Genomic DNA, 15,132 nt, shown 5'->3' with positions numbered 1-15,132 from the left:
CATGGGTGTGGACTGGTATCTCACTGTGGTTTGTGTTTGTAGTTCCCTAATGACTCATGACGTTGAACATTTTTTCAGGTGCTCGTTGGCCATTTGTAGATCTTTGGAAAAATATATACCAATTGTTTGCCCAATTTTTAATGTAAATGTTCTTTTAATACTTCATCACCAAACATGTTCAAATTACACACTAGTAGATAATCTCTCTCTCTGTCTCTGGTGGTAGTAATGAGGAAGGGCTTTTAATCAAGCATTTAATGAAGCTACTATGGAAATAGGTCAAAGCTCAAAGATCCCTTAGTAACCAGGTAGTTTTAAATTGCCTGCAGTTTTGCCTTGAAGCCAACATTCCGGAGACATTTGTTTGAGTAAGGGGAGCAAAGGAAATTACATTCTTAAGAACTTTTGAGTGTAAACCTAGACAAAAGGTTGGCTTGGAAAAGGTATTTTTTAGATACGTAGGTTTGCCCAATATACTTCTTCCTCCATACACCAAGTTCTTTCACCCCTTGAGCTGGGGTTGGAATGTGAATCTATTTAAATGCATTTTTGTGTGGTTAATGTTGTCTGCCTTCTTTCCTTAGACTGTCTTTCTGGCCCTGACTTTCTCATTATATCACGTGTGCCTTAAGCAATGTACAGATAGCTGGACCTTAGGATTTACACTCGTCCTTGTGCGGGAGTCATGCTAATCCCTGTTTTGTTCCAACTTTAGTATATGTGCTGCCAAAGGGAGCAATATTGGATTTACTGGATACACATTGACTGACTGTTTTCTGACCAGGGGCTGGTCCCTAGCATTTTACTTCTTGGGTTATTATAAAGCTGAGAAGGGTAGCTGTGATTTACTCCACCTATATGTTTCAGGATGGTTTATACTGATGACTAAGTAAAATTCCAACCGAATAGGGAGTCTGTTCTTGGACAGAATTGTTTGCTAGCCTGTGGCTTTTCTTTCCACTGTCGTATCAAGTACTCAATGTTTTTCTTCTTATCTTTGTAGCCGCTTCCTGAGAAGTTTGTGGTGAAAGGTGTTGTAGATCGTTTTTCAGAAGAGTTTGTGGAGACCAGAAGAAAAGCTTTGGATAAATTCCTAAAAAGAATTACAGACCATCCTGTGCTTTCTTTCAATGAACACTTCAATGTTTTCCTTACTGCTAAGGTAAGAACAGAATTGTTCATATTCTTCCCCCAAATTAGGATTCTTTGGGCTTTCTCGGAAGCTACTTTGATCTCTCACAGACCACCTTCATGAATGGCCCACTACAATGGGTGTCATTGAATTGCTCTGTGTTTTGGTGTTCATTTGCATCAGCATGGTTTCCATGTGTAGCATTCAGGAGAAACACCCCTTTGTAGCAGCAGGGGAAGACAGAGTATTCCCACTCACCAGAAGGAGGGGTAAGTGTTTCCTTAAACTCTTGACGCATTGAGACCACTCTGACCAACAGTGGGCCGAAGGAACAGAGCGAAAGAACATCTAGTGAGTGGTTTGGTAAGGATGTTCTTCCAGGAACCCTGTGAGAGCTGACTCGTAACCTCATTTTACAGATGAGGAAACTGAAGTTCAAGGAGTCAGTACATGTTCAAGGGGCATCACTAGGCTTTGAGGTTGGGTCTGTATGGCTTTGGAAGCCACACTTCCCCTCTGTATTAGACAGCCCCACGACGACGAGCTCAGCTACTTGCCCACGGCCACGTTCCTATTGGGTGGGCATTTTCCAAGCATTTGCAGAGAAACGTTTGGGTCCCACACAGTTGCCAGGTTCTGTGTGTTCACACCCACGTTGGTCATTCCCTGGCTTCTCTGTGCACTCCAGGTTTGGCAGAACAGGCAGGAAGTCAGAGGTGCTCTGCCCTAACTGTCTGCAGAAATGGGATCTTAAGCCCAGACTCTCATGCCAGCTCCTTGTAGCCACGTCTGTTTACCTTCGTGAATCACATTCCTATCCTTGGGCCATGGGTGCTCTGTTCCGTGTTGGCAAGGGTGTTGAGGCTCGAGGACCTCCCAGTTTTCTTTTTTCAGAATGGCAAAATTGAGAAATATTTGCAGATACTATCAGCTGATGTTAAAGATTTTAGGGAGGGTATCGTTCTTCAGACAATGGAAACCACATGGCGAAGTCCTTTAGTATTTTTTTTTAAACCACCATTGACATTTTTTTTAAGCCCCACCAATGACCTTCCCATTCATCTCTTTTTTCCTAGAGGCCCATTCCCGCCCCCCAACAACATCAAACTCGTGTTCTGTTTCAAAATAAGTATTTCCTGGTGAGCAGATCCTCAGATACAGTTCTTAACGCAGAGTAAAATCCGTCCGATTTTCCAGCGAGCCTCATGCATGGTTCAGGCTGTAGACCTGGTAGGCCCCAGGTCATTAGGAATCTATGTGGTGGGTAGAGAGGAAAAGTGTGTGTGTGTGTGTGTGTGTGTGTGTGTGTGGTGTGGTATTTATCTGTAGGCCATATAAATGATTAAAAAAAAAAGTGTCCCTCAGTGTCTTAACCACAGTCCAACTTCCTGTGAGTGAGTGCTGGGGTGTTCGCTCTAACACAGAACAAATCCTAGCCTAGTTCAGTATTATTTGCTCAACTGAATGTACTAAATAACCCCACCTTTTTCTTTTTTCCTTTAGATTGTGGTAAAATACGTAAAAAATTTACCATTCTAACCATTTTAAGATATTCACAACTAATATTCAGTATATTCACAACTAATCTCCAGAACTTTCTCATCTTGTGAAACTGAAACGTGGTGCTCTCCTGTGCTCTGTGATACCACCGGAGCTCCCCATCTCCCCCTCCCCGGGCTCCCCATCTTCTAACACCCCTTGAGTAACATGGTCCTGTTCTTAGGCCTTGACATATTCTGTCACAGTGAAGGCAGAAGCATTCTTCCTTCTCGCGATAACCTGATGTTATCACAAACCAGGAGTGTCTTTGGAAGAAGCCAGTAATGCTGGGAGAGGTGGGGGGATGCTCAGTACTGCCTGCGTTCAGATCAGTGTTTTCATCTTTGGCAGAAAGTGTGTAGCAGTGAGAGAGGGATACCAAGTAACTCCATTCAGAGTATCGACTTGGTTAACGGGGAGGTTCTCTTGTCAGCCTCCACTTGGAGTAGAGCCTCTGTGGTCCAGTGAGCCCGTTTGGATCTAGCCGTGCTCCAGACAACACTGTGGAAGCAATGCCAGTAATGGCAAGGCTTCCGTTACCGTCTTGTGAAAGCCAGGTGTCTACAGGGACGTTTGCTTGTCCAGGGTACATGAAGCTAGAAGGGGAGATGGAATCTTTAGAACATTCTCTCAGGCCAGGTAGCCTGACTTTGAAAGGAAGAAGAGAAATGGAGGAGGGGAGCCAGAGGAAATTGCTGCTGTTGTGAAGCTGGGTGAACCCTGGGTATGTATCACCACTGAAGGATTAGACGTTGAAGATACAGGCAGGAGAAGGAATGGTTGATGGGCAGGGGCCTTGCTTGTCAGCGAGGTGTAGCTAGGAAAGAGTGGAATCAAAAGTCAAAGTGAAGGCCTCGGCTGCCTAAGGAAGGAGGAAGTGAAATCAGGAGTGGTCTATGCTTCAGACACTTGTGGAGACCAGAGCCTGTGATTATGGCCGTCAGATGGGAGGGGGCTGCTAGTCATCTGGGTTAAGCGTGATTCCCTCTTCTCAACTCCATCCCTAAACCAGACAAGGTGACCAGAAAGCAATGGCCGTGTGCCTTGTTCTCTTGCTCTGCTCGGACCAGGAATTCCTGTTCTGTGTGTGTTGAGGGTGGATATAAGGAGCAGACGCCCGATCTTCTGTAGAACCACTTTTGAAGGCCCCATTAAGGAGGTGATGTCGAACAACATGAAGGTGCCGTAGCTTCCTCCTGGAGTTGGAGGACAGGAGGACATTCATTTGACCTGGCAGACTGATACACATTTTAAATTTAGGTACAATGGATCGTGTAGCTCAGCAGATTTCCCGAGCGTGCCCTGACCAAGATGTTCAGGATAAAGTGCTGTGTTGTTTCCAGCACCTCTCCCTGCCTTGGGCTTTCTTGCCTTGCGTTTTCTGTCACTGTTTCCTGCTTCCTGCCCTCTTCTCCCTCCTTCCTTTGTATGGTTTTGCTTGGGATATAAATAAATGAATGGAATGAACTTCAGCTCTAGAATTTTCCTCCTAAAGATAACTTAGGATATTTTGTATGAGAGTAAGGGACTTCTTCTTCTTCTTCTTCTTTTTTTCTCTCCCAGTCAGAGGCTTTAAAGCATCATTTTAGATTTAGTGTTGAGTTTGCAGGAGAATGCACTCAGGTGAGTGAGCCAGATTAGAAAGGTAGGAGTCCGGCTCTGGAGAAAGGGTTCAGAGTTGTGCTTTTGGTGTTTCTGACAGTGAGGGGAGAGGATGGTGGTGTACGTGGTTAGTCCTCTGACTCAGCTTCTGTTTTTGGAATCTACCACTTCCAAGAAGAAACCACCCAAAGCAGTTGGTTTGACCGAGTCCCGGCTGTGGGAGTGATGGAGCCCCTTGAGACTGTCTGTTCATGTGTTCTCCTTAGGACCTGAACGCATACAAGAAGCAGGGAATGGCCCTGCTGACCAGAGTGGGCGAGTCTGTCAAGCATGTCACCGGAGGCTACAAGCTGAGGAGTCGACCTCTTGAGTTCGCAGCTATTGGCGACTACTTAGATACATTTGCGCTCAAACTGGGAACCATCGACCGGATAGCTCAGAGGATCATCAAAGAAGAAATAGGTGAGCCCTTTGTGCAGACACTGATCACGCCCAGGGAGCATGTGTGCAGAAATGGCATTCCCCTTGGCTCAGCAGAATCCAACCGCAGAAACACTGGCCTGACAGAATGAGGCCACGCTTACAAAACTAATACACGAGCACAAGGGGGGGAGGGGTTCATCGTGACCAGAGGATAATTTTATGCTCCCTCCTTCGCCCTGCTTGCCAGCCTTGTGTTTGCTTTCCTTGTGTTTGCAGCATACAGCTGCTTCTCAGCCCTGAAGCATTTCCCTTCTCTCTCTCTCAACTTTAGCTTTCAAAGTGAATACATTGAGTCAACTTCCCATCATTCATAGGAATAATAATTTAAAAAACAAACTTTGGTACCTTTTCTGGCAGAAAGATGGTTTAAAAGTGTAGAGACCCATGTCTGCCAAAGTGGTGGTTCTTTTGAGACTTCAACTTGCAGTTGACTCACCTGCCCCACCCCTGCTTCATTTCAGACCCACTCTTCCTGACCTGGGGAGTTATGAGACCTTTCTAGAACCTTCTGGATTGTTGCCACCACTCCCTCCCCACCCCTCTTGTGGTCACCTGCTTTTCTGTATCCCAGAACATTAGGGCCTTTCGTCTTCTTACACACATGTAGGCCAGAGAAACTGGAACAATGTCAATGATCCTGCTGGCACAAGATGTGAAACACACCCAAAGGGATTCTCCCGTTGTTGCCATCCATTGGTTAGTTACTAAAAAATGGCAACAGCGTATTTTTTGTAATGGCAAGAATCCTGGTGATGCGACGCCTGGGTGACTCAGTTGGCTAAGCATCTATTTTCAGCTCTTATCATGATCCCAGAGTCTTGGGATTGGGTCTCATATCGGGCTTCTTGCTCTGCGGGGAGCCTGCTTCTGCCTCTGCCTGCCACTCCCCCTGTGTGCTCTCTCCCTGTCTCTCTTTCTTGACAAATAAATAAAATCTTAAAAAAAAAAAAAGAAAAAGAAATCCTGGTGACAAATGTGGGCTAGATTTTTTTTGGAGGGGAAATAAATCAACATTTGCCCTGGTTTCCTGTGCAGTATGAGTAGGTGAGTGGGTATTTTTGAAGATATGCAGTGAATATAGCTCCTCCCACTTCCCCCAGAAGGCACTGTGGTCCCCATTATCCAAAAGCATGGCATTCCCATTATGGGGTGAAGTCAGGTGATGTTTCATAACATCAGAAACCAGAAAATGCTGGGTTTATAGAGATTAAAAAAAAAATTATAAACAATGTTGTGTTTAAAAGAGAGCATGCTTTGGTGAGTGACTGATCAAGGAAATAATATCTTGCTCTAGAGAGCTCTTGGCTACAGTTCTTACTGAGTCAGTAATACCAGGGATTGTCTTAATTACCCACCAAGTCTTAATTAGTTTCTCTTCTCCTTTTATAGAGTACCTTGTAGAGCTGCGAGAATATGGGCCTGTGTACTCCACGTGGAGTGCATTAGAGGGGGAGCTGGCTGAGCCCCTGGAGGGGGTGTCAGCTTGCATCGGCAACTGCTCCACAGCCTTGGAGGAGCTGACAGACGACATGACAGAAGACTTCCTACCTGTGCTCAGGGAATATATTTTATACTCTGACTCTATGAAGGTAAGCTGGCTCACTTCTTGTGCACTTAGGTACGTTCCTTGTTTTAGTCACTTCCAGAAAAAAATTTATTGTTGCCTATTGGCACGTGGTACAGGTTTCCTTCTTCCAGGGTGGGAAGGATCATACATGTGGACTCACCTCATAGGCATATAAATAGAGCACACGGTGAACCAAGTATGAGAAATAATTGAAGAAAAATAGTGTGGAGGAAACTCTTAATGTTCGCTAAGAATACATGGAGGTAAAACATCTACTAAACAAGACCAGGATACTGTGAAAAAAGAACATTTGGATAATTAGAGCTCTTGGAAGTTAAAATCTGATTGGCTGAGATGAAATTGAACAGAAAAGTTGGAAGATGAGGTTGAGGAAATCTTGGAAAGTGAAAAAAGGAAACCAAATAGTTGGAAAGTAGAACAAAAATGCAAACATACTGAAAATGTGAAAGACTGGTAAGAGATATGGAGGATTACTCTTGAAGGCTCAGCATCTGTCTGACAACAGTTCCTGAGAGAAGAAAAAAGACTGACGGAAGAACTTATGAAAGAGATAATACAAAAAAATCTTCCAGAGCTGAAGGATGTGGGTTTTCAGTTAAAAAGACATGCTGGGCTTCTGGGTGGCTCATTTGGTTAAGTGACTGCCTTCGGCTCAGGTCACAATCCTGGAGTCCCAGGATCAAGTCCTGCATTGGGCTCCCTGCTCAGCAGGGAGTCTGCTTCTCCTTCTGACCCTCCCCCTTCTCATGCTCTTTCTCTGTTTCTCATTCTCTTTCTTTCAAATAAATAAATAAAATCCTTTAAAAAATAAAATGAAAAGACATGTTGATTGCCCGGCAAAAGTAATGAAGAGAGCCAATCCACCGCGTATCACTGTATAATTTTAGAATGAAAGTTATACGATTTTAAAAGCTTTTAAAGAAAGAGGGAGATGGAGGAGATGTACAGTGGAATAAGAATCAGGATGGCTTTGATCTAGCAGCAATGGACAAGAAAAGATAGGCACTGTGAGGACAAATGATTTCCAACCCCACATTCTAAATGCAGAGTAAGGATGGTATCAGATGCTTTAATGCCTGCACTAGAAACTACCCAAGCCTGCCCTTAGACCTGTTTGAGAGGACAGCTTCAGGGACTCTTACAGTGTGACACCCGTGAGAGAAAAGTGTCAGGCTTCCTGACCAACAGAAAAGATTATGTTGCACTGTGTTGAACATCCCAAGTAGCCCCTCTTCCTGTTTCCCAAAGGAGACCTCTGATTTATTGTTCTATTTTGGGAGCAGATCTAAGGCACTCCTTTTAGAAGGATCGGGGTAAGGATTGACAAGAATTTCTTGAGAGAAACTCATCAGAGAACTTTGGGTTATAAAAATGGAAAACCAGAAAAATCATGGCAATATGAAAATACTCTACACCTTAAGGAGTAAAAAGTAATGAATCAACTAGTTCATTAGTTCATTAGTTTTTTTTGTTTTGTTTTGTTTTGTTTTGTTTTTATTTTTTTATCCCCAGGGGTACAGGTCTGTGAATCACCAGGTTTACACACTTCACAGCACTCACCAAATCACATACCCTCCCCAATGTCCATAATCCCACCCCCTTCTCCCAAACCCCCTCCCCTCGGCAACCCTCAGTTTGTTTTGTGAGATTAAGAGTCACTTATGGTTTGTCTCCCTCCCAATCCCATCTTGTTTCATTTATTCTTCTTCTACCCACTTAAGCCTCCATGTTGCATCACCACTTCCTCATATCAGGGAGATCATATGATAGTTGTCTTTCTCCACTTGACTTATTTCGCTAAGCATGATACGCTCTAGTTCCATCCATGTTGTTGCAAATGGCAAGATTTCATTTCTTTTGATGGCTGCATAGTATTCCATTGTGTATATATACCACATCTTCTTGATCCATTCATCTGTTGATGGACATCTAGGTTCTTTCCATAGTTTGGCTATTGTGGACATTGCTGCTATAAACATTCGGGTGCATGTGCCCCTTTGGATCACTACATTTGTATCTTTAGGGTAAATACCCAATAGTGCAATTGCTGGGTCATAGGGCAGTTCTATTTTCAACATTTTGACGAACCTCCATGCTGTTTTCCAGAGTGGCTGCACCAGCTTGCATTCCCACCAACAGTGTAGGAGGGTTCCCCTTTCTCCGCATCCTCGCCAGCATCTGTCATTTCCTGACTTGTTGATTTTAGCCATTCTGACTGGTGTGAGGTGATATCTCATTGTGGTTTTGATTTGTAGTTCCCTGATGCCGAGTGATATGGAGCACTTTTTCATGTGTCTGTTGGCCATCTGGATGTCTTCTTTGCAGAAATGTCTGTTCATGTCCTCTGCCCATTTCTTGATTGGATTATTTGTTCTTTGGGTGTTGAGTTTGCTAAGTTCTTTATAGATTCTGGACACTAGTCCTTTATCTGATATGTCGTTTGCAAATATCTTCTCCCATTCTGTCAGTTGTCTTTTGATTTTGTTAACTGTTTCCTTTGCTGTGCAAAAGCTTTTGATCTTGATGAAATCCCAGTAGTTCATTTTTCCCCTTGCTTCCCTTGCCTTTTGCGTTGTTCCTAGGAAGATGTTGCTGCGGCAGAGGTCGAAGAGGTTGCTGCCCGTGTTCTCCTCAAGGATTTTGATGGATTCCTTTCGTACATTGAGGTCCTTCATCCATTTTGAGTCTATTTTTGTGTGTGGTGTAAGGAAATGGTCCAATTTCATTTTTCTGCATGTGGCTCTCCAATTTTCCCAGCACCATTTATTGAAGAGGCTGTCTTTTTTCCATTGGACATTCTTTCCTGCTTTGTCGAAGATTAGTTGACCATAGATTTGAGGGTCTATTTCTGGGCTCTCTATTCTGTTCCATTGATCTATGTGTCTGTTTTTGTGCCAGTACCATGCTGTCTTGATGATGACAGCTTTGTAATAGAGCTTGAAGTCCGGAATTGTGATGCCACCAACGTTGGCTTTCTTTTTCAATATCCCTTTGGCTATTCGAGGTCTTTTCTGGTTCCATATAAATTTTAGCATTATTTGTTCCATTTCTTCGAAAAAGATGGATGGTACTTTGATAGGAATTGCATTAAATGTGTAGATTGCTTTAGGTAGCATAGACATTTTCACAATATTTATTCTTCCAATCCAGGAGCATGGAACATTTTTCCATTTCTTTGTGTCTTCCTCAATTTCTTTCATGAGTACTTTATAGTTTTCTGAGTATAGATTCTGTGTCTCTTTGGTTAGGTTTATTCCTAGGTATCTTATGGTTTTGGATGCAATTGTAAATGGGATTGACTCCTTGATATCTCTTTCTTCTGTCTTGCTGTTGGTGTAGAGAAATGCAACTGATTTCTGTGCATTGATTTTATATCCTGACACTTTACTGAATTCCTGTAAGTTCATTAGTTTTTAAAAAAAAAAAAAAAAACCTTATGGAAAATTTCAAACATACAATAGAAGCAGAGAGAATAATATGACCAATTCCCATATACCCATTACCTGTGTTCCATTTTGTTTCACCGGGTATGAACCTTTTACGGCTCTTGATACATGTTAAGTTGTGGACAATGGAAAATTTTCCTGCTAGAATGAACCATTGTCTCATGTGTACTCTATAGAGCTGAAAATAAAATACTTTCAAAGACAGGCTTGGGTCTGGATCTCACAATGGTCTGGGCAATGGTATGAATTTCCTTATCTGTAAGGTAGAAATGATGGTAGTTATGGTGATGATAAGGATAAAACTCACAGGTGACATCATTAGCCTAAGGCAGTTTTATTGGTAATTATTCGAACTGAAGCTGAAAACCACAACTCCTGATTGTCACAAATTTCCTACTCATTTTCCTCTATTGCATTGGGTTTATTTGTTTTGTTTTGCTTTTTAATGAGACCCACACGTGGCATATTTAATTCTGTGGCTGAAACAAGTGTAGAAAGGCATTCTGGGGTTAGGGGTGGGTGGAAGGCGAGGGGAGTCAAAAGGTATGAACTTCCGGCTATCAGTAATAAGTAAGTCATGGGATGCCGTGCACAGCATGGTGACTATAGTTAATACTGCATTATATATTCTAAAGTTGCTGGGAGAGTAGATCTTAAAGTTCTTATCAAAGAAAAATTTATAGCCATGTGTGGTGATGATGTTAACTAGTCTTATGGTGATCATTTCACAAGATATATATGAATCTTTATTTTGTATACCTGAAGCCAATATAATGTTGTCTGTCCATTGCATCTCCAAAAAAGGCATCCTAACTTGCTTAAAATGTGCCAGAATATTTTGGTTTACTTATAAAGTTTTAATAGTATCTATTTTTGTGAACAAAAATAAAATTTTACAATTCCTGGGGTGTCTTTGAATTGATCTCTTGTATAGACACAGACTTCATTCAAAATGCTCTCTTAACCTTGCCAGACTGAAAATCTGATGCATACACAGTCCTGGGATATTACAATACAATTACTTTGTTCTTACATGTGGCAGGTATGTTAGTACTTAATACATATTTGTACTTGAAGCAGGATTTGAAATTGTCATTTAGCTAATTGTCATTTAGCTAACTGGCATCTTTACTAAAATATTATTCTATAGTGAGGCGTAAGTGTATGTGCGTAACTGAAGTTCTACATCAGAGAAACGCTTGTTTGTTTATTCTCTTTCTTTACCCCTTTGTGAGGCGTATGTATTGAGTTTCTTGTTCCCTAAGCCTGAATAAACATTAATCAGGTTAATCAGGCTGGGAGAATGGGAGTGTATACAGTATCTTCTGGGAAGGGCATAGGAAGGAGGAAGTGTTGACTGGCGATCTCTGAAACCCTAGCTCTGCCCCATTGGTGTGCAGGGCTGAGCATGATTAGAAAGGAACAAGGTCTGCCCACTCCTATTCTTTCCAAAGGGAAAGTGTCTTTGCAGAGTGGTCTGGGTAAGACAGGAGTGACTTGATGACAAAGCCAGGACCGCCTGGGTTCATGATCTCAAGTATTTTCTCCATGCAAGTCTAGACTGACGTTCAGCTATTTCAAATCCCTAATGATGGTTGAGGTCTATGTGGCCAGGTCTAAAGACACTGGCCACACAGGGGTCTTAAGTGGTTCCCCTGCCTTTGTCTTGTGATATTGCTGCTCTGTAAAGAATTCTTAGCTGAATTGTATTCCTCTGAGAGAGTCGTACAGTTCCATTTCCAAAATACCTTTCTATTTGGGGGGATAGGTGGGATTGACTTTGCTCTTCAGTATGAAAACGAAATATAAGGTAGAAAGCTTGCTGAAGGCCTGCCTGTGACATGTTCAGTATCAACTATGGCATGGTCTTCCTAACTGAGCAAGGAGGGTTTGATGTGGTGACGTTTTATCAGTCTACTCCATTATGATGGCCTTGAGTGGACCAAAGTGAGTATTCATCCTCATTGTTTGAAACGAGAGGCCTGCGCCTTAGGAATTTGAAGTAGTTGTGGGTCAGCGGAGCCCTGTATGGAGAAATTGCTGGAGATCATCGAAGCCATCTCTGAGTTTGAAAAGGTCTCACCAGTGACTTCATCTCCTAGATCTAGATCATCATGTCTGTCTTGTTCATTGCATAGATGAAGAAATAGAGCCCCATCAATAAATCTTTTCTCTGTTGGCCCTAGTTCGAATGAGTGGCACCTTGTACCTGTGTCTTTACTCTTGGCTAAAGAGCAAACCGGATCAGTGCCTGTTTTTCGAGGCGGAGTCTCAGATTGTCTCCCTTTAAATGCACTTGTGGCCGGGTACACTCTGTTCGCTTTGGAGGCAGAAAGAAAGCACAGAAAAAGCAGGGTGTTATCGGGCCATGTGGGACACATGGACCGTGTTTGGTGAACAAATGAGGACAGCTTGTACTAGAAAGATGACCGAGGTCGTGTATTTCAAAGATGCCAGGGAGAGAGGGTGAACAGTGTGTGACAGAGAGAGGTACCAAAGTTACCCTCGGGCCCAGAACTCAAGTTAAACACCCTGAAGACATGTACATGTGAGCCCTTATATGGGATTTCACTTTCTACAGACTATGTGTGGGGAAGAAATAATTAAGATAGTGATGGGCTGGGAGAGAACATCTTAGAATCCTTACAGATTTCAGGGAATGCCTTTTGGGTACTGACATCATTATGACCAGGACACCAGTAGGAGAAGCTGTAAGAAGGTTAGAGTAGGACCACCTTATTTCCCACACTGCTTTATTCATAGAAGGTGGTTAGCAAATATTTAGTTGAATTTGACATGTGGCCAATTTGAAACATTAACAGAAATATAACTACTGGATGTCCCATATCTTGTAATTTTTCAAGAGATGGGTTTACTTATGAGTCTAGGAGCATGCTTATCTCAGAGGTTTTGCTGAATGACAAGGCTGGGTTGAGTCAAAAGAGGGTGGTAAGGAGAAGCCACACAGAGGAGGTGGCTTGGAGACTTGAAAAACATAGGCGTTATCTGTGCAAGGATCAGAGCAAGGCATAGGGAAGCGCCAGTGCCAAGGTTCTAAAGCAGAAATTAGCTTGGTGTCTTTGCAGATCAAGAAAGGTGCCTTTGGATTCACAGACCTGTACCTATGGGGCTAATAATACATTATATGTTAATAAAATAAAAAGTAAAGAAAAGTGCCTGTGTGAGTGGAGTTCAGCAAGCAAGGGAGCAAACCGGAAGAGGCGAGCTCAGAGAGATAGGTCAGGGCATGGACACAGCATAGTAGTAGCGTCTTAAAGGCCATGGTTGGTATGAGTCTGGGTTTTAGTCTTCGGAACACAAAAGGGAAGACATTCAGGTTTATGTAGGGGAATGACAAGATACGGTTTTCACTTTAAGAAGACAGCTGGTGCCACAGCCAGGTGGAGAACGGGTCGCAGGGCTCGAGAGTGGAGGCAGGGAGACTTTAGGGAGACCGTGACAGGGAGCCACGTGGCAGATAACTGTGTGGTAGAGCTTGGGCTGCAGTGGTGGATTAGGGTAGATTTTGGATGAAGGGCCAGTCAGACTTGCTGCCATATTAATGGGAAGTCAGAAAAGGAGGGATTGGTGATGGCTCCTGGGTTTCTGGCTTCAGTGACTGGCTGGACAGTGCTTTCATTAGGATGGGGAAGTTCGGGGAAGAGCAGATTGGGCAGTTGGGATTCAGTTTTTCTGGCCGTACTGAGTTCAAAAATGCCTGCTGGTCATTAAAGTAGAGCTGCCATGGCAGCTGGTTATGAGTTTAGTTCCGAGCGGGAACAGAAATTTGGGAGTTGTTTGCATATAGATGGCGTTTAACTCCGTGGGAGGGGAGTGGACCGTCTAGTGAGAGGAGATCCGGGTAACCAGCCTGGCTCGGGGGCATGACCATATCGAGTGGCCTACGACCTAACTAGGAGGAGGAACAAGCGGAAGAGGAAACTCAGAAGGACTGGTAGTGTAGCAGGAGGAAGAAAGTAGAGGAAGCCAAGAGAAATGTTTTTAAAAGGAACATGGTCCACAGTGACTGTTGTATTTAATAATGCGGAGGTCATTGGTGATTGTGGTTAGAGGTGTGAGATGTGGATGCAGAAGTCTGGTTTTAAAGACTTTGTTTCAAAACAGACAAACAAACAAACAAACAAAACAACAACGTAGTTTCTCTTTGAGTCGGAGATACTTTGAACAGTGTTCCCAGATAGCTTTTTCCAGATGTCAGTTATTTGCCACTTTTTTCCCAGCCTGCCCACCTTTCCCCCGTGAGCCACACGGTGGAGCTAAGGAGTCGAATGACTAAGCTTCAGGTTGGCCACGTCTAGTTTCTTTGGAAACAAAAACAGATTTTATTTCTTCTTTCTTTTTTTTAAAGATAGATTTATTTATTTATTTGTTTGTTTGTTTGTTTATTTATTTATTTGAGAGAGAGAGTGAACATGGGGTGGAGGGTAGAGGAACAGAGGGAGAGGGAAAAGCAAACTCCCCACAGAGCAGGGAGCCCGACTCAGGGCTCAGTCCTAGGACCCTGAGTTCAAGACCTGAGCCGAAGGCAGATGCTTAACCTACAGAGCCAGCCAGGAGCCCCCGAATCAGAAATTTTCTGGAAGATTGAGTCGGGGGGAGGTAAAAAAGGTCTTCTTTTCTAAACAAAAGTACTTAATAGATTGAGGACATAATTTCTGGAAAAATGAAGAAGCAGGATATAGACATGTACATGATCTCAAATGTTTTTTAAAAAGTTAGACAAATATATAAAAATTAGCAGTCTGAGATTCTCGTGGTGGCAGACTAGATATATAAACTTTTTCATGAAACACACCAAGATGACACTAGAGTGGTTTGTTTGGTCATTTGTTTGAAGTCTACACCTGCAAAGATAAAGAGCAGGAGGAGAAGAAATAGTGGCAGTACAGTGGGGACTGGAAAGCAAACCAAGAGGTGATAAGCAACGTAGGTGACTCAAAAAACTGCCTTTGAGGCTGACTCTGGGGGAAAGAACTCAGAGACCACCTGGTTTACACTGTGGGACCCTTCAGAAATGTGGAGAATTGGCAGCACCAAGTGCCTCTGGGATGGGGTCGAGAGAGAGCTGAAGAGGAAGATGAGTCAGGAATCTACTTACGAAGAAGTTAGAGCTTCCAGTTCTGACTTCCCTCCTCACACAGAGGCCACTGTCCCTTCTGTCCTCTGGCAGAACTAGAGGCGTATTCTCTGGAGGGGTAAAACAGAAGGTCTCTGGACAGAGGGACCCTAGGCACAGTTGAGGCAGGGGGCTAAAATCCTAAAGTCAGGATGCTAAGTAAAAGATGACCAAATGCGGAGACTCCAGTCATCTTTCTCTGCTC

General features: G+C 43.2%; 1 protein-coding gene across 1 annotated transcript in view; it reads left to right on the top strand.

Moving 5' to 3' along the window:
- Positions 1–15,132, top strand: part of SNX30 (sorting nexin family member 30) — a 110,077-nt gene that overhangs the window by 69,331 nt on the left and 25,614 nt on the right. The window contains exons 4-6 of the mRNA XM_059142953.1: positions 1,004–1,162; positions 4,540–4,735; positions 6,146–6,345. Coding sequence (XP_058998936.1) covers positions 1,004–1,162; positions 4,540–4,735; positions 6,146–6,345 — 555 coding nt within the window. The remainder of the gene's footprint in view (positions 1–1,003; positions 1,163–4,539; positions 4,736–6,145; positions 6,346–15,132) is intronic.

The sequence above is a fragment of the Mustela lutreola genome, chromosome 12 (genome assembly GCF_030435805.1).
Source record: "Mustela lutreola isolate mMusLut2 chromosome 12, mMusLut2.pri, whole genome shotgun sequence".
Classification (NCBI taxonomy): Eukaryota; Metazoa; Chordata; class Mammalia; order Carnivora; family Mustelidae; genus Mustela; species Mustela lutreola.
Note: the sequence above shows the minus strand (reverse complement) of the source record. Positions and strands in the feature narration are given on the sequence as shown.